Source organism: Oncorhynchus gorbuscha, linkage group LG04 (assembly GCF_021184085.1).
Source record: "Oncorhynchus gorbuscha isolate QuinsamMale2020 ecotype Even-year linkage group LG04, OgorEven_v1.0, whole genome shotgun sequence".
In the NCBI taxonomy this organism is placed as follows: Eukaryota; Metazoa; Chordata; class Actinopteri; order Salmoniformes; family Salmonidae; genus Oncorhynchus; species Oncorhynchus gorbuscha.
Window position 1 is genome coordinate 38514300 of NC_060176.1, and position 26416 is coordinate 38540715.

A 26416-nucleotide genomic window follows, 5' to 3' on the forward strand; every position below is an offset into this window, starting at 1 on the left:
AATGAAACATGCAATATATACACTGAGTGTAAAAAACTTTTAGAACATCTGCTCTTTCCATGACATAGACAGACCAGGGGATTATAGTGTAGTTTGGAGTGTGACTGTTTGAGGTTGTGGACAGGTGTCTTTTATACTGATAACAAGTTCAAACAGGTGCCATTAATACAGGTAACGAGTGGAGGACAGAAGGGCCTCTTAAAGAAGAAGTTACAGGTCTGTGAGAGCCAGAAATCTTGCTTGTTTGTAGGTGACCAAATACTTATTTTCCACCATAATTTGCAAATAAATTAATAAAAAATCCTACAATGTGATTTTCTGGATTTTTTTCTCATTTTGTCTGCCATAGTTGAAGTGTACCTTTGATGACAATTACAGGCCTCTCCCATCTTTTTAAGAGGGAGAACTTGCACAATTGGTGGCTGCTAAATACTTTTTTGCCCCACTGTATATGCCAAGTTGCTCTCTCAGAATATCGTAATGGACCTGCAACTTTTACTTTTTCCTCTTCCGCTCTGCCTTTCTGCAGTTTCTCTTTAATGTATTAGTTTCCTCACTCATCCAATGGGCTCTCCGTTTGGATGTGGCCTTTTTCAAATTTATTGGAACTATGGCATCAATGGTTGTCTTTAATTTGCTATTAAAGTTATCAACTAAATCATCACAAAAGGAAGGCAGAATAGGCAATGGAGTATTGTTCATACACTCAACAAAAATCTGTAGCAACTTCAGAGGCATTTCTTAATAATGTGTTCAGTATTACCCTGTGCTATGGGCAACAAGGTATTAAAAATACACAGTGGTGATTAGATAAAGCAACATAAACAATAGAGGATATGTCAATAGAAAGGCCCTTTGGTAGGCTACGCTGGGGCGGCAGCGTAGCCTAGTGGACTAGTAACCGAAAGGTTGCAAGTTCGAATCCCCGAGCTGACACGGTACAAATCTGTCATTCTGCCCCTGAACAGGCATTTAACTCACTGTTCCTAGTCCGTCATTGAAAATAAGAATTTGTTCTTAACTGACTTGCCTAGTAAAATAAAGGTAAAAAGAAATAAATATATAAATAACCAGGTCCAGAGCATGGCCGTGGTTATGGGTGGGCCCAGTGATGTTGGATAAAGTCCAAAGAGCTCAAAATATTCCGAAATTCAATGGCCTTGGAGTCAGTCTCCTTGTCAACATGAATATTAAAATCACCCAACACAATGATTTTATCATAGTTCTCAAGGACAATATACAATAGTTCAGAGAAATCAGTAAAGAAAGTAGGGCAGTGCTTTGGTGGCCTATACAAGTTACTGGTGGCTGACATTTAAACAGTATAGCACGATGCTCAAAAGACCCAAAGTCGCCAAATGAAATGTCCTTACAGCTGAGAGCATTAGTAATAATAGAGGCTGTCCCTCCACCCTTTTTCCCTTTTCTGATAGACTATGAAAAGCTGTAGTCCGGGGGGAGGCTTTGAAAAAAGCGAAACTACAGTCTGAAGACAGCCATGTTTCCGTGAGAAACATGCAATCAACTTTGCGCTTAGTAATGAGGTCATTCACAAGAAAGATTTTGCTATGGATTGCTCTAACATTTAAAAGTGTCTGGGGCATCTGCCTAGAGATAACCAATTGAATAACAACCAATTATTAACAACCAATTATTAACATCTCCAATCTATCAGAATGGTAGGAGATGACAGTTTGTATAAACTCATTAGAAGGCAGAGTTAAAGGAACATAAATTAGATTACTTACAATAACCATAGCTGAGACATGGATTGTGTATGTGTGACATCCTGCTAACTTGACACAACGGTGGGAAGCATTGGAGCCAACACGGGCATCCCTGTGGAACGCTTTCGACACCTTGTAGAGTCCATGCCGCGACAAATTGAGGCTGTTCTGGGGGCAAAATGGGGGGAGGGGTGCAACTAAATGTTAGGAAGGTGTTCCCAATGATTGGTATATTCAGTGTATATGGTTTATAGGTAATATCATGAATAGTGTTTCAACGTTATCTGTAGCACAGCATGGTCAATACATGTCATAGAGACTGGGGTTGGAATGAGATCAATCAAGCAACTTCAGTCAGGTTTATTGTGACATTGGTCACAAAATGCTTTACAGTGACTCAACCTAGACTCCTATGAGTTATATTGTTTGTGTTTGTTTGTTTATTTGTTTGTGTTTGTATTGTTTTAAGGGGATGGGCTATCTCCATGCCAAGGGGATCCTACACAAGGATATGAAGTCCAAGAATGTCTTCTACGACAATGGCAAAGTGGTCATCACCGACTTCGGACTTTTCACCATATCTGGGGTTCTGCAAGCTGGCAGGTGCGTAGCTGCTGTTGTACTCAATGTATTTATTTTTTAGGTTCAACTAAGGTCTCCCTCAGAAAAGTGATTCTTTGTCTGAAGGGACTTGCTGGTTAAAAAAAAGGATACATAGAAAACTCAAATTAAACATCAGCGCTAAACCACACAGTGAGGCGCATCGTTAGTAACCCCTACTGTTGTGACAGTTATTATATTGCAGTGATGATTATACTCTTTAGTGGAAAATTATATGGATTGGTGCTAATCTCTTTTTTTTTTTTTTATTCTCCCTGAGAGTGATTCAAGTCTATCTTGGCTGCTACCGCTGTGCTGAAATGACTGCTCACTGACATGGCTTCTCCCTGGAATGCTAACAGCCACAACTTTCACAAAGCAAGGAATACTAATCCAACGTAGACATAAAACTATATAAGCAGCAAGGAAATGTAATACATCTTTGATCTAGAAATGGAGCAACTCAACAGGTTGCTCAACGTGTGTGTGTGTGTGTGTGTGTGTGTGTGTGTGTGTGTGTGTGTGTGTGTGTGTGTGTGTGTGTGTGTGTGTGTGTGTGTGTGTGTGTGTGTGTGTGTGTGTGTGTGTGTGTGTGTGTGTGTGTGTGTGTGTGTGTGTGTGTGTGTGTGTGTGTGTGTGTGTGTGTGTGTGTGTGTGTGCATGCTTTTGTGTGTGTGTGTGGGTGTTTTGTTCTCTATGCAGTAAGTTTATGTGTATAGATTTTGATTGACATGTATGTTGAGAACTGCTATAATTGACTGGATCTGATTTGTCATAATGGATTTTTGTATTTATTTAATTGCGACATCAATTAAAAATATCTAGCAGTAGGTGTGAGATGCTTTCCAGCTAATGAATGTGAGAGGATAACAAATGCTTTGTGCTACTAATTATTATAATCAAAAAAGATGTTGATTATATAACTGACTTGCATAGTGTGTTTTCAACAAGTTCGCACAACACAGTTTAACCCTGGGGTTGCGGAGGAGTGCATTGCATCAGCATGGATGGAAGAGTATAGGTGATGAACAATAGTTGTTTATGTAAAATGAAGATGGATGGTTTCATAATGGCATTCTTATCAGCTCATTAAAACCATAAGCCTCTTTCAAACTAGATGTTGAGGAGTCGCTGTAGACAGACAGTTATGCAATGCATTGAAGTGATGCAACATGCACCTAGATCTTATCCTGTCTATTGTTCGTTCCCAGTGTAGCTAGCTCCCATTTTAGGTTTGCTGTGAAATCAATACTTCGTATAGTGAACATCTCCCATGACTAGACACAAGCAGAGAGCCATAGAGCATTGTGTGTATGGACAAAGGCAGACTAAGAATTCTAAAGATTCTAAAATAACATTTAATGATTCTAAGATTTGTAAAGACTTTGTGAATCACTCTGCCCATTGTGTTAGGGTGGTTTTCAGGAACTGTTGGTACCTCAATGCAGAACAAAGAGAGAACCTGAAGATGGTTGTTTTAGTATTTCCTCTTGTGCTAGTTGACTTGCAGTGTACAGTCGTGGCCAAAAGGTTTGAGAATGACAAAAATATAAATTTTCATAAAGTCTGCTGCCTCAGTTTGAATATTTGCATATACTCCAGAATGATATGAAGAGTGATCAGATTAATTGCAATAATTTGTAATGTCCCTGTTTGCCATGCAAATTAACTGAATCTCCCAAAAACATTTCCACTGCATTTCAGCCATGCCACAAAAGAAACAGCTGACATCATGTCAGTGATTCTCTCGTTAACACAGGTGTGAGTGTTGACAAGGCTGGAGATCACCCTTTCATGCTGATTGAGTTCGAATAACAGACTGGAAGCTTCAAAAGGAGGGTGGTGCTTGGAATCATTGTTCTTCCTCTGTGAACCATGGTTACCTGCAAGAAAACACGTGCCGTCATCATTGCTTTGCACAAAAAGGGCTTCACAGCCAAGGATATTGCTGCCAGTAAGATAGCACCTAAATCAACCATTTATCGGATCATCAAAAACTTCAAGAAGAGCGGTTCAATTGTTGTGAAGAAGGCTTCAGGGCACCCAAGAAAGTCCAGCAAGCGCCAGGACCGTCTCCTAAAGTTGATTCAGCTGCGGGATTGGGACACCACCAGTACAGAGCTTGCTCAGGAATGGCAGCAGGCAGGTGTGAGTGCATCTGCATGCACAGTGAGGCAAAGACTTTTGAAGGATGGCCTGGTGTCAAGAAGGGCAGCAAAGAAGCCACTTCTCTCCAGGAAAAACATCAGGGACAGACTGATATTCTGCAAAAGATAGAGGGATTGGACTGCTGAGGACTGGGGTAAAGTCATTTTCTCTGATGAATCCCCTTTCCGATTGTTTGGGGCATCCGGAAAAAATATTGTCTGGAGAAGACAAGGTGAGCGCTACCATCAGGCCTGTGTCATGCCAACAGTAAAGCATCCTGAGATGGGGTTGCTTCTCAGCCAAGGGAGTGGGCTCACTCACAATTTTGCCTAAGAACACATCCATGAATAAATAATGGTACCAACACATCCTCCGAGAGCAACTTCTCCCAACCATCCAGGAACAGTTTGGTGACGAACAATGCCTTTTCCAGCATGATGGAGCACCTTGCCATAGGGCAAAAGTGATAACCACGTGGCTCGGGGAACAAAACATAGATATTTTGGGTCCATGGCCAGGAAACTCCCCAGACCTTTTCCCATTGAGAACTTGTGGTCAATCCTCAAGAGGCAGGTAGACAAACAAAACCCCACAAATTCTGACAAACTCCAAGCATTTATAATGCAAGAATGGGTTGCCATCAGTCAGGATGTGACCCAGAAGTTAATTGACAGCATGCCAAGGCGGATTGTAGAGGTATTGAAAAAGAAGGGTCAATGCTGCAAATATTGACTCTTTGCATCAACTTCATGTAATTGTCAATAAAACTCTTTGACACTTATGAAATGCTTGTAATTATATTTCAGTATTCCATAGTAACATCTGACAAAAAAAAATCTAAAGACACTGAAGCAGCAAACTTTGTGGAAATTAATATTTGTGTCATTGCCAAAACTTTTGGCCACGACTGTAGAATGTTTTCAATAGCCTCTATGAAAACACTGCCTGCTAATGCTCACAATGGCCACAATAGGGCCTCCAGTTTTTCCGGTTACCGTTTGACGTTCTTGGTATCTCTTAGTTGATAAGAAAGCAAAAAAACATGTTTTTGTTGCTGTTTTTAGATGGTACACCCGCCACCTGGCTTCTTACTGCACACTCATTGGACCTTTTGTATTGTCATAAATACCCAGAACCCTCTCCTTTCAAAGTTAAATACATTTCTGAGAACAGATATCTTGGTGTGACGTGGGTAGCATCACTCGAGCTCCAGTCAGTTCCGCGACTCATTTGTGTTGTTATTTATTTATTTCTGCCTAAATGTTTTAATTGGACGGGAAAATGGCTAGCTAATTAGTAGGTCTGACAGAATGACAAGACAAGCATTTATTGACCGCCCCACTCTGAGCAGGAACGTTATGTTCAATTCAATTCAATGAACTTCATCATCTGAATAACATGGCTGTTTGCCATAGCAGAGGAGGGGAGAGGATTGAGAAGATGTACAAACAATCATGCCCCTGAATATTATCCTGCATACACTGAGTGTACAAAACATTAGGAACAACTTCCTAATATTGAGTTGCACACCTTTTCGCCCTCAGAACAGCCTCGATTTGTCAGGACCCTACAAGGTGTTGAAAGCGTCGCACAGGGATTCTGGCCCATGTTGACTCCAATGCTTCCCACAGTTGTGTAAAGTTGGCTGGATGTCCTTTGGATGGTGGACCATTCTTGATACACACGGGAAACTGTTGAGCATGTAAAACCAGCAGCGTTGCATTTCTTGACACAAAACGGTGCGCCTGGCACCTACTACCATACCCTGTTCAAAGGCACTTAAATCTCTTGCCTTGCCCATTCATCGTCTTAATGGCATACATACAGTGCATTCAGAAAGTATTCGGACCCCTTGAGTTTTTCTACATTTTGTTATGTTTCACCCGTATTCTATAAAATTGATTAAATTACAATCTACACACAATAAATACCCTTATAATGATAAAGTGAAAATAGTTTATTTATTAAAAATAAAAACTGAAATACCTCATTTACATAAGTATTCAGACCCTGCTATGAGACTCAAAATTGAGCTTAGGTGCATCATGTTTCCATTGATCATCCTTGAGATGTTTCTACAACTTGATTTGAGTCCACCTAATTCATTGGACGTTATTTGGAAAGGCACACACCTGTCTATATAAGGTCCCACAGTTGACAGTGCATGTCAGAGCAAAAACAAAGCCATGAGGTTGAAGGAATTGTCCGTAGAGCTCAGAGACGGGATTGTGTCGAGGCACCGATCTGGGGAACGGTACCAAAACATTTCTGCAGCATTGAAGGTCCCCAAGAACAGAGGCCTCCATCATTCTTAAATGGAAGAAGTTTGGAAGAACCAAGACTCTTCCTAGATCTGGCTGCCCAGCAAAACTTAGCAATCGAGGGAGAAGGGCCTTGGTTAGGGAGGTGACCAAGAACCCGATGTTCACTCTGATAGAGCTCCAGAGTTCCTCTGTGGAGATGGGAGAACCATCCAGCAGCACTCCGCCAATCAGGCCTTTATGGTAGAGTGGCCAGACGGAAGCCCACCTGGAGTGTGCCAAAAGGCACCTAAAGGATTCTCAGACCATGAGAAACAAGATTCTCTGGTCTGATGAAACCAAGATTTAACTCTGTGGCCTGAGTGCCAAGCGACACTTCTGGAGGAAACCTGGCACCATACCTGGCGATATGACGATATATATCGTGTGACAATAGAAAAACATCTAGCGTTTCATATTATGCTGTATCTTTTATTTCGTTGTGACGCATATCACGCTCTTTACGTCAATATTTTTTGTCAATTGGATAACGCTTTGTGTTCTTCCACACGTGCCATGGCAGCATCATGCTGTGGGGATGTTTTTCAGTTGCAGGGACTGGGAGACTAGTCAGTGTCAAGGGAAAGATGGACCGAGCAAAGTACAGAGAGATCCTTGATGAAAACCTGCCCCAGAGTGCTCAGGACCTCAGACTGGGGCGAAGTTTCAGACTGGGGCGAAGGACACTGGCCCTAAGCACACAGCCAAAACAATGCAGGAGTGGCTTCGGGATAAGTCTCTAAATGTGCTTGAGTGGCCCAGCCAGAACCCAGACTTGAATCTGATCGAACATCTCTGTAGAGACCTGAAAATAGCTGTGCAGCAACGCAACCCGTGCAACCTGACAGAGCTTGAGAGGATCTGCAGAGAAGAATGGAAGAAACTCCCCAAATACAGGTGTGCCAAGCTTGTAGCGTCATACCCAAGAAGACTTGAGGCTGTTGTCGCTGCCAAAGGTGCTTCAACAAAGTACTGAGTAAAGGGTCGGAATACTTATGTAATTTCTAAAACCCTGTTTTTGCTTTGTCATTATGAGGTATTGTGTGTAGATTGATGAGGGGCCAGAAATTATTTAATACATTTTAGAATAAGGATGTAACGTAACAAAATGTGGAAATCTGATTGCACTGTACACAATCCATGTCTCAATTGTCTCAAGGCTTAACAATCCTTCTTTAACCTGTCTCCTCCCATTCATCTACACTGATTGGAGTGGATTTAACAAGTGACATCAATAAAGGATCATAGCTTCACCTGGTCTCACCTGGTCAGCCTATGTCGTGGAAGAGCAGGTGTCCATAATGTTTTGTACACTCAGTGTATATCTCCGTTATAGAATAGAGAACAGAATAGAATAGATAGAGTTAGAATAGAATGGAATAGACATTAGAGTTAGAATATCATCAGATTCAGTTGGGAGTTAAATTAAACCATCGGCTTTATGACTCAACGGATTGTTAACTGTCATCATGACAATACTGTTACTATGAATACTCATGGGCTAGACTAGACAGATACAGTACCATTGGGTGGACATACCCACACCAGTTCTCTACTGTGCTGTGTTAGAGAGCTGGCAGTGTGCCTGTCTATCTGAGTAAGCACTCAGGATGCATTTTGAAGTAGTTGTGAATAGAGGGAGAGAGACAGCAAGAGGGAGGGAGAGAGATCGAGAGAGGGAGATAGGCAGTTTGGAACATAGTGGAGACAGAGTGGAGAGGCTGACTGAGTCATCAGGAATTAGAATTTCTAATGGGGTTTGATTGCATCCAGGATTTTTCAGTCAGGGTTCGTTTGGACTAACGGGTGAGGAAGGAAAGGACAGATTCAACCTTGAGACAAAATGCTGCTTTAATTCCATTCGAAGTTTTTCCAGTGTTTGAATGAACTATAAGCAGTTATTCTGTACTTAGATCAACATGACATGGCACAAAAATGTTTAAACATTTGAGTACAACTTCTGTGGAGGGATGAAATTTGAAAATCCTGAACAATTAGAAAAGGAAAATGGCCGTCCTAAACGTTGAGATAAATATGAAAAATCACCACACACCACATCACAGAATTCAGACTGTGTCCTGTCTCTTTTATGTAGCCGTAGAGAGGACAAACTGAGAATCCCCAGTGGATGGCTTTGTCACCTGGCCCCTGAAATAGTCTCTCAGCTCTCCCCTGAAACAGAGGAGGACAAGCTGCCTTTCTCCAAACAGTCAGATGTCTTTGCTTTCGGGTGAGTACAGCTACATTTCAAATGGCACACTATTCCCTATTTAGTGTACTACTATTGACCAGGGCCCATAGCTCTTCTCTTTGTTCTGAGGAGTGTTTTAGGGGCCTCTTTACTCTGATGGTTTTTCCAGTCTCTGTCTTATTTTCCAAGCCTGATTGTATTGAATTGAATTCATTTGAATCAACGTTATCCCACAAGGGGAAATTTGATTTGACACCAGCAAGACACATATTATAATGTTTTTGTTTATTTTTTTTGTAGGTCCTAATCCATCTCCTGGCCCCTCCTTGGATTTTGTGTTAAATTAAATTCTCTACAACAAAGCTTTCTTAGTGTCCAACAAGCTTTCTCTACCCTTAACCTTGTTCTGCACACCTCCAAAACAAAGATCATGTGGTTTGGTAAGAAGAATGCCCCTCTCCCCACAGGTGTGATTACTACCTCTGAGGGTTTAGAGCTTGACCTCATACAAGTACTGGAGAATGGGAGTATGGCAAGACAGTACACTGTCCTTCTCTCAGCACATATCAAAGCTGCAGGCTAAAGTTAAATCTAGACTTGGTTTCCTCTAGTGTAATTTCTCCTCTTTCACCCCAGCTGCCAAACTAACCCTGATTCAGATGACCATCCTACCCGTGACTAATTTATAGATCGGCAGGTTGCTCTCAAGAGGCTAGTGTTCTCATTCGGCCATCAGATTTGCTCACCAATGCTCATTATAAGACACATCACTGTGTTCAGCTCCCTGCCCGTCGCAAACACACTGTTTGATGCTTCTTTATAAAACCCTCCCAGATCTTTCAGATATCTACTGACCATCCTCCACCAATGGCAGTCACATTCAGTTAAAGGTCCCCAAAGCACACATTCCTGGAGACATTCGGAGTTAGTGACTGAGCTGCAACAAACACTCAAACTGGACAGTTTTATCTCAATCTCTTCATTCAAAGACTCAATCATGGACACTCTTACTGACAGTTGTGGCTGCTTTGCGTGATGTATTGTTGTCTCTGCCTTCTTGCCCTTTGCGCTGTTGTCTGTGACAATTAATATTTGTACCATGTTTTGTGCTGCTACCATGTTTTATTTCTTACATGTTGTTGTCATGTTGTGTTGCTACCATGCTGTGTTGTCATGTGTTGCTGCCTTGCTATGTTGATGTCTTAGGTCTCTCTTTATGTAGTGTTGTATTGTCTCTCTTGTTGTGATGTGTGTTTTGTCCTATATTTAATATATACTGTATATATTTTAAATCCCAGCCCCGTCCCCACAGGAGGCCTTTTGCCTTTTGGTAGAACAAATAAGAATTTGTTCTTCACTGACTTGCCTAGTTAAATAAAGTTCAAGTTAAATAAAGTTCAAGTTAAATAAAGTTCAAGTAAAATCAAGTTAAAGTTAAATAAAAATCCATCTTCCCTCCCAAATCATGTATAGAATGGTTATAATAACCAAGCCCAGGAGTCTTTCCAGGCCACCTGTCTGACCAGGAACAACTCTGTTATCCTAGTTATAACACTCCATGCTTCAGGTCAGCCTTTCCATTTATGTTTTTTTTTTTATCTTCTGTGATCGTCACAGATGCAATTGCGTGGCTGGACCCTGCTCTGTTGACTCCTAACACAATTGCATTTTCAGATGCCCTCCCATATGGAGGGACTGTCACTGAATCAGTCTGAGGGGGACGGATGCAGCATTCACACACGCTGGATGATTCCCAAATGGCACCCTATTCCCTATATAGACCAGAGCCCTATGGGAATAAAGGGAATAGGGTGCCATTTGGGATGTATCCACTGTCCAGCTGGTCTGTTGGTGCCTTAGTGTTACCTAGAGGTGACCCCTGAAGCTGGTTTACATATTCAACAATCCTCCATGTGTTTTTCTGTCTTGGCCGAATGCTATTTTTATGCTACTCAAACCCGGTCGTTGACGTGGCAGTGGAAAAAAATGGCTGCTCATAATGCTAAGAGAGGATGCTGTGACGGTGTTGATGACGTATGACTATGTGTTAATGGACTGTTTATCAGATCATTTACATCTAACAGGTTTGATATAAAGTTAGTTCCTCAGCATTAAAGGGCTGTTTCTTTTAAAAAAAAGGCAAACTTGTGGTCTGTCTGTCAGACTCATTGTGGGGGCTTCTGGGGCTTTTAAATGGATTCAGACAACTACGACAGACATACAGTATAGAAATCCACATTTAGATATTCAACTTGGTGTGATACCCCTTGTGTGTGAACATCTATTGTAGTATTCTTTTTTAATAATGTCAACATTATAGGAAAACATTACATGTATACATCCAATCTCTCTGAGCGGGTGCTGGATATATATTTTTTTAAAGAGACGCGGCAACCCCACATGGTATGCTACCACGCGGATTTATCTGTGACAAAGTTAAATGCACAATGCCATCATTTCCATTTTGTAAACCATGGGATATTTCATACATCCGCTCCAACTGTCCCCCCCCCCCCGTACTGTCCCTGCAGCACTATCTGGTATGAGTTGCATGCCCGTGAGTGGCCTTACAAGAACCAGCCAGCAGAGGTTATCATCTGGCAGGTGGGCAGTGGGATGAAGCCCAACCTCACACAGATCGGCATGGGCAAAGAGATATCGGTGAGTGTTCCTCATACATGGTAAACTGGTTGTACCACACTTCAGGTAGAAGTCGCTCACTAGTTGTATGTGTACATATTGTATGTCTATGGGCAAAGAGTTATCGCTGAGTGGTGTTCTTCGTAATACTGCACTGTTGACTGTTTTTCTTCACAGAGCGAAGCTTCACACCTGGTTGTTTTTATGTGTGATCAGCATACTTGTTTATTTGTATTTATTATGGATCCCCATTAGCTGCTGCCAAAGCAGCAGCTACTCTTCCTGGTGTCCAGCAAAATTAAGGCAGTTTATACAATAAAAAATAAAAAATCTATACATTCACAGATTTAGAATGAGCATCTTCATTCCTGGACTGTTCTTGGAATAAGACTAAATTATCAGGTACACCTATCTAGGCAGTCTGGGATGTTTTTGAGTTTTCTGTTGGCTGTTGTTTAGTTATTTGTGTTTTCTGAACCACTCCACACAAGAAGTTATCTCACAGTGAAGCATACAGTTATCTGAATCAGGTGGCATTCATCATTTTGTCCAGTTACACTTGTGGCTCTTTCGCTCCAGTGTTTTCTTTATAGACCTGGGTCTCTAAAGGGGAGTCTGTTCTGTCTCTTTCTCTCTCCAGGACATCCTGCTCTTTTGCTGGGCGTTCGAGCAGGATGAAAGGCCCAGCTTCTCCAAGCTGGTGGATCTGCTGGAAAAGTTGCCAAAACGGAACCGTCGCCTTTCCCACCCAGGGCACTTCTGGAAGTCAGCTGAGTATGTCAAATGAGATAGACGCTAAACAACAACAACTTTTACTACTACAATACCTACCACTCACAAAACCACAACTCCCTGAGAGTGCACTGAATCCAAATACCAATCAATGAGTAAAACTGTCTAGACTACAGTATGTATCCTCATTGTGTGTGTGTGTGTGTGTGTGTGTGTGTGTGTGTGTGTGTGTGTGTGTGTGTGTGTGTGTGTGTGTGTGTGTGTGTGTGTGTGTGTGTGTGTGTGTGTGTGTGTGTGTGTGTGTGTGTGTGTGTGTGTGTGTGTGTGTGTGTGTGTGTGTGTGTGTGTGTGTGTGTGTGTGTAAGAATAGGTGCAGTTGACCAAGAGCCCCTGAATCTAGACTTCTCAACATCCTCTGAAATCACATTTTTGGTTTATTGTTTAATCACATGGAATATATGTTTTATTTGATTACTCGAATGACCTGTTCAGGTTGTTTGTTAGCTTATTTATTTTGGAATGTCTTTTTCTCAATGTCATGTTTTTTTCGTGTCATGAATCACTTAATTATCTATGGAAAATGCATTTTTATGAACAAATGTGTGTTTTGTGTTTTCTTTTCGGAATGAAATTGTTTTTATAGTGAAAGTAATTATTTTACGAATTGTGAAATGTACATTTTTAAGTCATTGTCTTGCCATTTCCCTTGTATGTCAACTGTCTCTGTCATGTGTTTGACCCTGGTTACCTCATGGTCTCTCATGTGTTTGACCCTGGTTACCTCATGGTCTCTCATGTGTTTGACCCTGGTTACCTCATGGTCTCTCATGTGTTTGACCCTGGTTACCTCATGGTCTCTCATGTGTGAATGTATACATGTTTGTGTTTTCTACATTTGTCTCAAAGATTTATCTTATAGTCATTATTTACTATTGAATGTGATCACTCCTGCCAATTGTAGGGCTGGATGATGGTACAGTACCTTAGTAGGAAACTGTTCTCCAATTGGCCTGTGCTTTGATTATCGACTGTGAACACTGTTGAGCATGCATCAAAAATGGCATCCTGTTCCATACATAGTGCGCTACTAAGGTCAAAAGTAGTGCACTAGATAGGGAATAGAATGTGAGATGTTTAAACTAGAGCCTTTTTTTCAAACTGTGCCCTTTGGCTGTTGGTTCAGTCAGTAGGCCTACACTGACTGACTAGAAGTCTAGAAGTCTCTAATGTGAAAACAATGTCACTCGAAATGTATCTCATTACAGTACCTACTATGAACTTGCTTAAACACCTTGGAGAATTGCTGTTACTGAGCCCATGGAGAAATATGTGTATAGTGGTTACTTTATTGTTTTAAAGTGGACGAGGGTAATCACAGATGTATAGCTAGCTAAGCTCACTATTTACCTCCATGAATTATGACACAATCGATTTACTTCGGGAGTTCTTCAGCCCTATAATTGACAAAGCACTTTCTGAACAGACACCATGGTACAGTTTATTCTAGTAACATGACTGTGTCCATGACCTGGCCATTTGTATAATATATTTCACTGCGATATTTTAAATATAGCCCACTAGAGCCCAGTCAGACTGGATGATATCATTGTGGATGAAAAGAAGTGTCTCGGTAAGAACTGTATGGCAACTGCTTTGGGGTCTGTACAGCCATGTCTTATATATAGATGCAGACAATCCAGTCCTGTATAAAGCCATTTCTACTACACTATATTATACAGTTTCCGACAGTGTTGGAAATGCATTCAAACAATGTGCTGCTGTTTCTTTTGGAGTACATTTGTCTATTTTGGATTTGCTGCGATTCCGATATTGTACGTGGTCGTTTATATTTGTACTGTTTACAACTTCTAAGTGCATGAAATGGACTATAAAGGATCTATTCTTGTTATTGCGATAAATAGTTGACTCCTTCAACTTTATTGGGTGGCAGGCAGGTAGCCTAGTGGTTAGAACATTGGGCCAGTAACCTGAAAGGTTGCTGGCTCGAATCCCCGAGCTGACAAGGTAAACATCTGTCGTTCTGCCCCTGTGCAAGGCAGTTAACCCACTGGTCCCCAGGCACCGAAGACTTGAATGTTGAATATGGCAGCCCCCCCGCACCTCTCTGATTCAGAGGGGTTGGGTTAAATGTGGAAGACATATTTCAGTTGTACAACTGATCACTGGGGTATTTCATGATTTACCTGTTGTAAGCATAGGGCCATCAAATGACATGGATACAACAGTTATACTGCTGGCTTTGTAAAAAAGGAAATGTTCAAAAATGATGTTTAAGAGAATGATTGTAATAGTATATTTATACATTATAATAGCCTATCGTGAAGAGGAATAACACACTGTGCTGAATTCGACAAGAATCTGACCAGAAAATGATTCTACATTTAGTGTCAAGTGTACATAACAGATTATAGACATACAATCTTTATCATCAGTTGCTGTAAATCAATATTACGGCAGCACTTTATAAAAACTCCAGGTAATAATGCATTTATAAGGAATTATTACATAATTTATGCATAATGTATCAATCATTACTGCCACATTTGTAAATGTCATTAACCTATTTATTCACACATTTATAAACAACCTTTAAAGTATTTCATAATGATTTATGAGATCATTCAAAATATGTTTAATATCGGTCCTTATAAGCATTTACTAATCATTAGTTAAGTATTTTTTATAAATACTTTATAAAAAACGTTTTGCATGGCCAGAGTAATTTTCATCAAAAAGATGGACATACCATTGCGAGACATTCCAGCAGTACCTGGTGCTCCTTCAGGTCCCAAAATGTTTCCTAGACCATATCAATGGTTAAACAATCACACAATACAGAGGATGTTTAAGAAAATATATTGGACATGTTATTCCAGAACAGTCACACTTTTGTAATAGTGTGATGTGGAACTTCAGAGTACAATTATGTGTTTAGTCCTTAAATGCTAACATAAGCGTTTCTTGGCCGTGACTTTTCTACCAAAACCAAAGTGTGGATTTCAGTCACTCCTTAGAGAATTCTAATCTCGGTTAAACCAGAACTAAAATCGCATGTAATTTGGTCAGAAATTGGGAGCTCCAGTTTGCGAAGTCTCAGCCAAACACTGGAACTACTGCTGCTCGTTATCCTACACATTCCATCCCGTTGTCACAGATTCTTCGGTTTACGTGCAGGACCTGTCTACGAGAGATTAAGATTAGCCCATAGACTGTTTGCAAATATCTGTATACATTATTTGTCTTAATTATCCCATTACCTTACAACCTTTAAAAGTCCAGTAGAGGTGCCGCCAAACAAAGCCATGCGTGAAAATAGTGCAGTTAAAAGGCTAAAGCACTGCATCCTGAGTGTCGCCGCTGTCTAGGCTACTTACGCATCGCAGTGCCAGAGGCGTTACTATAGGCCCGGGTTCATTCCCGGGAGTACCCAATTGTCATACCCAGATGCAGAGGCAGTTCTAGCTTGTATGGCTCCCTGGGCGAACTGGGCTTCAGCGCCCCCCGCCAAAAAAAAACATAAAAAAATCACCATTCTGCATTAACACATTTTTATTCAGATATTTGCAACACAAATAAATAATCATAACATTTGAAACTATATAAATATCCAAAAAGAAGTAACAAAGACAAATTAGAAACAAATGTGTTGATTTGGCACTCGAGCATCAATACATTACCCATCCCCCAACACTGTCAATAAAGAGTCAAGACTAAACCAATTCACCTTGGTAGTGTGCAGACTGGTTTTATATTATTCTTAACGATTTCGTACAAACCAGAAATAAATGCAACAATATGGCTACGAAACTATATATTCACAGTATTATGAATGAATTGTGGCTTATTTGGTAGCATTTCAGTGTGATTTTACCAATTGCATTAGTACTGTACAAAGTTAGATGTGCACTATTTGATAGATTCCCCCGCTCTCGCTCCCCCACCTCGAGCTTCCAGTGGGGAGACCTGAGGTCAGCCTAACCCCGCACCCCTCCCCATCACATACTTCTGAGTGGGAGATGTTCCCAGGCAGTAGCCTGCCTAGGTCACAAACTAGAATCAGTGTGCCCACTCCGACAAGGTTAATTGACCCACAGTCCCACACGGTGACATGATATCATTGACAAATGAGCAATAGAAAACCGATTTCGCAAATGTCACCAATCCAAATTTTGTGTGTGGGCGACCCGTGCCGCCCCCGGCAAGATGCCATCCTGGGCGGCTGTGTCACGAACGTCATATAGAGGAGACCAAGGTGCAGCGTCGTAAGCGAACATAACTCTTTAATTAAAGAGAGAACACTGAACAGAACTAAACAAAACAACAAACTAAATAGTGAAGCAATATGGCTAGTGCAGAACAGGCAGCTAAACATAGAATAACAACCCACAAAATAACCAAGGAATATGGCTACCTAAATATGGTTCCCAATCAGAGACAACGGTAAACAGCTGCCTCTGACTGAGAACCAATCTAGGCAACCATAGACATATAAACATCTAGACTAGAGAAACCCCTAGACATACAAAACCCCCTAGACAATACAAAAACTAAATAAACCACTCGTGTCACACCCTGACCTAACCAAATAATAAAGAAAACAAAGATAAAGTCAGTGCGTGACAGGCTGCCCATGTCGCCTATACCTAAATCTGCCACTGCCCTGATGTAAAAATACTTTACTAGAAATTGACTCAAGTAAAAGTCAGCCAGTAAAATAAAAATCAATCAAAAGTAAATGTAATTGCTAAAAGAAACGTAACAAAAGTAAAAGTATAAATCACTTCAAATTCCTTATATTAAGCAATCCAGGCGGCACCATTTTCTTGTTTTTTAAAATTTTCATATAGCTAGGGGCACGCTCCAACACAGACATCATTTACAAACAAAGCATGTGTTTAGTGAATCCGCTAGATTAGAGGCCATAGAGATGACCAGGGATGTTCTCTTGATAATTGTGTGAATTAGACAATTTTCTTGTCCTACTAAGCATTCAAAATGTAACAAGTACTTTTGGGTGTCAAGGAAATTGTTTGGATCAAATCAAATCAAACTGTATTTGTCACATGCGCCGAATACAAGTGTAGAAATGCTTACTTACAAGCCCTTTACCAACAGTGCAGTTCAAGAAAGAATATAGTGAAGTAAAAGTCAAAGTTGTAAAAAAAAACGACTTAAGTAGTAAGTTCAAGTAATTTTACTTAGGTACGTTACACCACTGCCGGTGGGGCTTTACTTGGCTCATTGCGTTGTAGCAACTCCTTCGCAAGTGTCACACCCTGACCTTAGTTATCTTTGTTTTCTTTATTATTTTGGTTAGGTCAGGGTGTGACGAGGGTGGTATGTGTGTTTTCGCCTTGTCTAGGTTTTTTTTGTATTCTATGGGGTTTTGGAATGTCTAGGTATATGTAGGTCTATGGTGGCCTGAATTGGTTCCCAATCAGAGACAGCTGTTTATCGTTGTCTCTGATTGGGGATCCTGTTTAGGATGCTGTTTTCCATTTTGGTTTTGTGGGTTATTGTCTGTGTAGTTGCCTGTTGCGTTTTGTTAGTTTGTTTAGTGTTCGTCGTATAATAAAATGAAGAATGTATTCTTATCACGCTGCACCTTGGTCTCCTTATGACGAACATGACAGAATAACCCACCATAACAGGACCAAGCAGCGTTAAAAGGAGGAGCAGACGTTATGGACTTGGGAAGAGATTTAGGATGGAACAGGATCCTGGACATGGGAGGAAATACTAGATGGAGCAGGACCCTGAACGCAGCCTGGGGAGTATCGAGAGAGGAGAAATACCGGAGAATAGAGGAACGGCGACGATATGAGGGTACACGGCTAGCACGGAAGCCAGAGAGGCAGCCCCAATAAAAAAACAATTTGGGGGGGCAGACGAGGAGATTGGACGAGTCAGGTAGGAGACTTGAGCCAGGGAGCGTGTAACTGGTCAGGCACCGTGTTATGCAGAGATGAGCACGGTGTCTTCAGTGCGCTATTCTAGCCTGGTGCGCTCTATTCTAGCTCCTCGCATTTGCCGGGCTAGAATGGGTATCCAGCCAGGACGTATTGAGCCAGCTCTATGTTCTGGATCTCCAATGCATCTCCACGGTCTAGTGTATCCTGTCCCTCATCCCCGCACTCGCCCTGAGGTGCGTGTCACCAGCCCGGTACCACCAGTTCCGGCACCACGCACCAGGCCTCCAAGTGCGCCTCCAGGGTCCAGTACGCCCTGTTCCTGCTCCTCGCACTCGCCCTGAGGTGTGTGTCCCCAGCCCGGTACCACCAGTGCTGGCACCACGCACCAGGCCTACAGTGCGCCTCGGAAGTCCAGAGCGTCCGGCGACAGTACCAAGTCCAGAGCGTCTGGCGACAGTACCCAGTCCAGAGCGTCCGGCGATAGTACCCAGTCCAGAGCGTCCGGCGACAGTACCCAGTCCAGAGCGTCCGGCGACAGTACTCAGTCCAGAGCGTCCGGCGACAGTGCCCAGACCAGAGCGTCCGGCGACAGTACTCAACAACGGGCCACAGTCCGGGGTCTCCAGCGACGGTCCCCAGTCCAGAACATCCAGCGATGATCAGTGCAGCGAGGATCCACGCAGCGAGGGTCCCCAGCCCGGGGCCTAGGGCGAGAATCCGCAGTCCAGAGCCTCCGACGAAGATCCACGGGTCAGTGCTACAAGAGCGGACTCAGGGTAAAGAAGGGGGGCGGCGTTCAGAACCAGAGCCGCCACCGATGTTAGATACCCACCCAGACCCTCCCATATAGGTTTAGGTTTGCGGCCGGGAGTCCGCACCTTTGGTGGGGTACTGTCACGCCCTGACCTGAGTATTCTTTGTTTTCTTTATTATTTTGGTTAGGTCAGGGTGTGACGAGGGTGGTATGTGTGTTTTGGTCTTGTCTAGGGTTTTTTATATTCTATGGGGTTTTGAAATGTCTAGGTATATGTAGGTCTATGGTGGCCTGAATTGGTTCCAATCAGAGACAGCAGTTGATAGTTGTCTCTGATTGCGGATCCTATTTAGGTTGCCATTTTCCATTTTGGTTTTGTGAGTTATTGTCTGTGTAGTTGCCTGTCAGCTTCACTTTCGTTTTGTTAGTTTGTTTAGTGTTCGTCGTATAATAAAATGAAGAATGTATTCTTATCACGATGCGCCTTGGTCACCTTATGACAAACGTGACAAAGGTTGCCAACATTAGCTCATTAACCTCTTACAGCTACCCCCCTTTACGTCTGAAGACATACCCAAATCTAACGGCCTGTAGCTCAGGCCCAGAGCCAAGGATATGCATATTATTGGTTTCATTTGAAAGAAAACACTCCGCAGTTTGTGTAAATGTGAATTGAATGTAGGAGAATATAACACAATAGATCTGGTTTAGATAATAGAATGAAAAAAAACATACGTTTTTTCTTTTTAGTGTTGTATCATCTTTCAAATGAACAAGACAAAACAAACATTCAGATAGGATGATGGGGACAATTTCAGTGAAAAACATAAAAGTGCAACAGTACTTGTTCAGAAAGATTTCTTCCAAAATGAGTGTGCGACATGACATTTATCATGAAGTCACCCAGGTGTCCCACACAAGTAGCCCAAATGTACCCAATTTTGAATGGAATAACTATATACAAAATACCAAAATGGTATTTTAACACCCCCCCCCCAAAAAAATAGGAGAAAAACATGAAAAAATATATTACAAAATAACACTTTCAATATTTAGAAGACCCTCAGTCCTCTACACAATATTGTGCTGCTGATGCCAGGTGCCATAGCAGTCTCTTTTTGCTGTAAAGTAGAGGGTCACCAAGCATGTGGTGCAGGTGATGGGGGACTTCATTTTGCAAAGAACACAGCGACGCCTCCATGCTGGGCCCTTTTGGCCCTGAGGCACATCCATGCATGCAGAAATACATTTGGGCAGATGAACACCACTTGTGGCAGGAGCAGAAGGGACAGAGGTAGAGGGGCCCGAACGTGGTGCAGTGGTGCTGTAGCCAGCAAGCTCCTTGATGAGCAGCTCTCTGAAGGCTAGCTGTGAGATGGGGGGCTTCCACAGCTCTTAGCCATTTCCTTGTGTAGGATGAATGCATTCACCACAGCAATGTCGATGAAATGATAGAAGAAGGTCTTGTACCATTTCATTGTCTTATGGAGAACATTGTAATAGCCTATCAGCGCATCTGACAGGTCCACACCTCCCATGCTCTTGTTGTAGTCCTTTATTGCAGTTGGAATGGGGACATTTTCTGTGGTCCATGCCCCAGTAGCGCTGAGACAACAGGTGTCCGCCTGGATGAACCAGCTTCAGTGGGGGATAGACACCTTGGCACTGGGGGCTCCCATTCGGAGTCAGTGTCACTGTGAAAGAAAATGTTCAGTTAGAATAGTTTCACATATGAGTCCTGTATCAACAGGTATAAGAAACAGATATATATAGAGTACAGGGAACATAAGGTTGAATATATTATTATAGACCAGCTAGATCTACTGTCTATTTTATATTATGACATTTCAGCTAGATCTACGGTCTCTATTATATATGACAGACCAGCTAGATCTACTGTCTTTATTATATTACAACAGACCAGCTGTATCTACTGTCTCCATTTCACTTTGGCCATTGTTGTGGGCCTGCCCTCCCCTCAACAGCCTCAAATAGGCTATTTCATGTGGGGGTGGGGTGGAGCAGCAGACACACGCATCTCGGCCATGCTCCCTCTAATCCACAATATGTATATATACACACACAAACATAGGCTATGGGTCATACACATACATACAAACATACCCCCACCCACAATGTATAGCCAACGTGTACTTTACACATTTCATTACATTTTTATATATTGCTACTAACATTTAAAATACATCACAAATAATATTTTAGATGATTAATTTCAAACAATGGCATTAGCATGAGAAGAACTTACCAGTCCAAAACGATGTCCTCTCCGTTAAAAAAATATTCCTCCATTTGGGAATCAAAACTATGTTGGCTAAATTAATCGTCCTCCAACAATCTCTGTCTCCCTTTCACGATCAATTTCTTCTAAAATTATGTGTACATCTGTATATCTAGAATTAGATTTAGCTTTCCCTGACTTAGTCGCCATACTGATTGATATATAAACAGCTGAAGATGCGCTTTACCAAAATAGTGCTGTACGTAACATGCGTGGCTCCTTCCAGTATGAATCTTCAATGGCAAATGACCATCTTTACGCCGGAGTTTACTACATGGGTTGGTCTTCCAACACATAACCATTACCATTACATATTGCCATTTACCTCAGCTCATTGGCTATCCACCAAGCTAGATTTCAAGACGACCAATGGTCATTGGGTTACAGTCAATCAACGAAACAGCGGTCATATCATTGGTGCACAATGATGTCATTACTTGTTGTCTTCAAATTGGTTTCTTTCAGTCAATACGTCCCGCGAAATGACCCATCATGTTTCGTTGTGTTACAAACAATCAGTTGATTGGAATGAAACCAAACATGACTGGATAAAGTCACGTTTAGTGTGTGTATTTACATCGAATGTGTCGTCGAAAATTGAATGAGACGGAATTCACGACACAAGCAGTTCACAAAATGTTTCATGTTAGGCTATAAAAATGGATTTTATCAAACAAAAGACCATTCATTGTGTAACAATGAGCATTGGGATTGCAAACAGAGGAAGATCGTCAAAGGTAAACAATTAATTTTATTGCAATTTGTTATTTTGTTATGCCTGTGCTGGTTGAATAAGCATGTGTTTAGTGAGTCCGCTAGATTAGAGGCCAAAGAGATGACATGGGATATTCTCTTGACGAGTGCGTGAATTAAACAATTCTCCTGTCCTACTAAGCATTTAAAATCTAACAAGTATTTTTGGGTGTCAATGAAATTGTATGGAGAAAATAGCACATAATTTTCTTCAGGAATCAAATCAAACTTTATTTTTCACATGCGCCGAATACAAGTTTAGACCTTACCGTGAAATGTTTACTTACATGCCGTTAACACAACAGTGCAGTTTAAGAAAGAATGTAGTGAAGTAAAAAATATATAAATAGTAAAGTAAAGGACAGATACCCCAAAAAACTACTTAAGTAGTACTTTCAAGTAATTGTATATAAGTACGTTACACCACTGCGGGTGGGGCTTTACTTGGCTCATCGTGCTGTAGCGACTCCTTGTGAACAATGTTTCCCTCAGACACATTGGTGCGGCCGGCTTCCGGGTTAAGCTGGCGGGTGATAAGGAGCGCGGTTAGGCGGGTTATGCTTCAGAGGATGCATGACTCCACCTTCAACTCTCCCGAGCCCGTTGGGGAGTAGCAGCGAAGAGACAAGATCGAAAATTGGGAAGGAAAAGGGGGCAAAAAAATCATAAAAATCCAAATTTAAAAAATAAACACCAAAGCATTTCTACTTGCAAATTTCTACTTGCAAATCATACATGTAACATTTCTACCGCAATCACATATCAGTAGTAATGGATGAATAAAAATCCATTGGAGAAACTGTTCGGTCAGGCCAGCTGTTGTTTGTAGGCTAATTCTCCCTGTTTTATGATTAGTTTGTGTTGGCAAGGTTGACAACATTAGCTCATTAACTCTTCGTTAAGTCCTTGCAATAGTTGTGTTTGCGAATCAAATGTTACATATATTTCCTTTAACACCCTGTGTTGTGTGCTTATTATTGTACCATTGATATGTTCTAGGCTATTTTGAGACCTTAAGAAGGATCAGGTACTGCTGGAATGTCCTCCAATGGCATGTCCATCTTTTTGTGAGAAATTACACTGGTCACTCAGAACATTTGTAAAGTATTTATAAAGTATAAATAGCCCATACTTTAGACAAGGTCCCACAAAATACTTAACTAATGATTAATGAATGGTTTGTAAGGACCTATATTAAACATTTTATGACTGGAGTAATAATTAATACATGATAAATAAACTATTTACCAACCAGTATAAATGCTTTATGTGGAGTTATTATGAAGGTGTACCAATATTCCATGTGAAATCAGCAGTTTTGGTGTACAGGGCTTTTGGCTTACTTTATGAATTGTGTTGTAATTTTGTCTTGTTTATTTTTATTAATATAGATGTATTTTTCTCCGTATACCTTCCTATATTACATAAGCATTGATGCTGTGTTTCTTTTCTGATTCAGTCCTTGTATTGTAGAGTATAGCTCCAAAAGCTTGTATTTACCGATGCCTTACGGTCCGTGTGTCATGTTTGTCATTTATTGTCATGTCTTGTCCCTGTGCTCCCCATGCTATTCGTTTCCCTCTGCTGGTCTTGTTTGGTTCTATCCCTCTCTCTCCCCCTCCCTCTCTCACTCTCTCGCTCTCTCTTCTCTCTGTCGTTCCGTTCCTGCTCCCAGCTGTTCCTATTCCCCTAATCATCATTTAGTCTTCCCACACCTGTTCCCGATCCTTTCCCCTGATTAGACTCCCTATTTATTCCTTTGTGATCCGTTCCTGTTCCATCGGTTCCTTGTTTTGTATTCCATGCTGTGATTGCGTTTCGCCCTGTCCTGTCGTGTTTTTTGCCGTGATTGTGTATCACCCTGTCCTGTCGTGTTTTGTGCCTTCTTCAGACGCTGCGTGTGAGCAGGTGTCTCAGTCGACTACGGCCTGCGCCTACCCGAAGCGACCTGCAGTCTGTGGCCGCTTCTCCAGTTGTTTTCCCCTCTACAAATCTAGAGGATTTCAGTTATTCCGTTTTGAACATTAATAAACTCTGTTTCTGTTAAGTCGCGTTTGGGTCCTCTTTCACCTGCATGACAGAAGGAACCGATCAAAGAATGGACCCAGCGACTTCAGACGCTCGTTACACTGCCGTCGAGATCCAAGGAGCCATGCTCGGCAGACACGAGCAGGAATTGTCCGCTGCTCGCCAGGCCGTGGAAAACCTGGCTGCTCAGGTTTCCGACCTCTCTGGACAGTTCCAGAGTCTACGTCTCGTGCCACCTGTTACTTCCTGGCCTGCCGAGCCTCCAGAACCTAGGGTTAATAACCCACCTTGCTACTCCGGGCAGCCCACTGAGTGCCGCTCCTTTCTCACGCAGTGTGAGATTGTGTTCTCTCTCCAACCCAACACATACTCTAGAGAGAGAGCTCGGGTTGCTTACGTCATTTCACTCCTCACTGGCCGGGCTCGAGAATGGGGCACAGCTATCTGGGAGGCAAGGGCTGTTTGCTCTAACGATTTCCAGAACTTTAAAGAGGAGATGATTCGGGTTTTTGACCGTTCAGTTTTTGGTGGGGAGGCTTCTAGGGCCCTGGCTTCCTTATGCCAAGGTGAACGGTCCATAACGGATTATTCCATTGAGTTTCGCACTCTTGCTGCCTCTAGTGAGTGGAACGAGCCGGCGCTGCTCGCTCGTTTTCTGGAGGGACTCCACGCTGTGGTTAAGGATGAGATTCTCTCCCGGGAGGTTCCTTCAGATGTGGACTCTTTGATTGCTCTCGCCATCCGCATAGAACGACGGGTAGATCTTCGTCACCGGGCTCGTGGAAGAGAGCTCGCATCAACGGTGTTTCCCTGCTCCGCATCGCAACCATCTCCCCCTCTGGCTTTGAGACTGAGCCCATGCAGCTGGGAGGGATTCGCATCTCGAATAAGGAGAGGGAACGGAGGATCACCAACCGCCTGTGCCTCTATTGTGGAGTTGCTGGACATTTCGTTAATTCATGTCCAGTAAAAGCCAGAGCTCATCTGTAAGCGGAGGGCTACAGGTGAGCGCAACTACTCAAGTCTCTCCATCAAAGTCCTGTACTACTTTGTCGGTCCACCTACGCTGGACCGGTTCGGGCGCTACATGTAGTGCCTTGATAGACTCTGGGGCTGAGGGTTGTTTCATGGACGAAGCATGGGTTCGGAAACATGACATTCCTTTCAGAGAGTTAGATAAGCCTACGCCCATGTTCGCCTTAGATGGTAGTCATCTTCCCAGTATCAGATTTGAGACACTACCTTTAACCCTCACAGTATCTGGTAACCACAGTGAGACTATTTCTTTTTTTGATTTTCCGTTCACCGTTTACACCTGTTGTTTTGGGTCATCCCTGGCTAGTATGTCATAATCCTTCTATTAATTGGTCTAGTAATTCTATCCTATCCTGGAACGTTTCTTGTCATGTGAAGTGTTTAATGTCTGCCATCCCTCCCGTTTCTTCTGTCCCTACTTCTCAGGAGGAACCTGGCGATTTGACAGGAGTGCCGGAGGAATATCATGATCTGCGCACGGTCTTCAGTCGGTCCCGAGCCAACTCCCTTCCTCCTCACCGGTCGTATGATTGTAGTATTGATCTCCTTCCGGGGACCACTCCTCCTCGAGGTAGACTATACTCTCTGTCGGCTCCCGAACGTAAGGCTCTCGAGGATTATTTGTCTGTGTCTCTTGACGCCGGTACCATAGTGCCTTCTTCCTCTCCGGCCGGGCGGGGTTCTTTTTGTTAAGAAGAAGGACGGTACTCTGCGCCCCTGCGTGGATTATCGAGGGCTGAATGACATAACGGTTAAGAATCGTTATCCGCTTCCCCTTATGTCATCAGCCTTCGAGATTCTGCAGGGAGCCAGGTGCTTTACTAAGTTGGACCTTCGTAACGCTTACCATCTCGTGCGCATCAGAGAGGGGGACGAGTGGAAAACGGCGTTTAATACTCCGTTAGGGCATTTTGAGTACCGGGTTCTGCCGTTCGGTCTCGCCAATGCGCCAGCTGTTTTTCAGGCATTAGTTAATGATGTTCTGAGAGACATGCTGAACATTTTTGTTTTTGTCTATCTTGACGATATCCTGATTTTTTCTCCGTCACTCGAGATTCATGTTCAGCACGTTCGACGTGTTCTACAGCGCCTTTTAGAGAATTGTCTCTACGTAAAGGCTGAGAAGTGCTCTTTTCATGTCTCCTCCGTTACTTTTCTCGGTTCCGTTATTTCCGCTGAAGGCATTCAGATGGATTCCGCTAAGGTCCAAGCTGTCAGTGATTGGCCCGTTCCAAGGTCACGTGTCGAGTTGCAGCGCTTTTTAGGTTTCGCTAAT

General features: G+C 42.4%; 1 protein-coding gene and 1 long non-coding RNA gene across 2 annotated transcripts in view; one reads left to right on the forward strand and one right to left on the reverse strand.

Moving 5' to 3' along the window:
• The window catches only part of LOC124032982 (kinase suppressor of Ras 2-like), a 182130-nt gene extending 169092 nt beyond the window's left edge, over positions 1–13038 (forward strand). Inside the window, exons 19-23 of the mRNA XM_046344924.1 lie at positions 2197–2330; positions 8871–9005; positions 11498–11627; positions 12247–12380; positions 12709–13038. Coding sequence (XP_046200880.1) covers positions 2197–2330; positions 8871–9005; positions 11498–11627; positions 12247–12380; positions 12709–12718 — 543 coding nt within the window. The 3' untranslated portion in view covers positions 12719–13038. The remainder of the gene's footprint in view (positions 1–2196; positions 2331–8870; positions 9006–11497; positions 11628–12246; positions 12381–12708) is intronic.
• Positions 13039–15199: 2161 nt separating this feature from the next.
• LOC124033211 lies at positions 15200–15777 on the reverse strand. The gene is made up of 2 exons (XR_006838337.1): positions 15617–15777; positions 15200–15540 (listed from the first exon to the last, which is right to left on the reverse strand). It is a non-coding gene; the product is annotated as an uncharacterized LOC124033211 (long non-coding RNA).
• Between the last annotated feature and the right edge of the window lie 10639 nt (positions 15778–26416).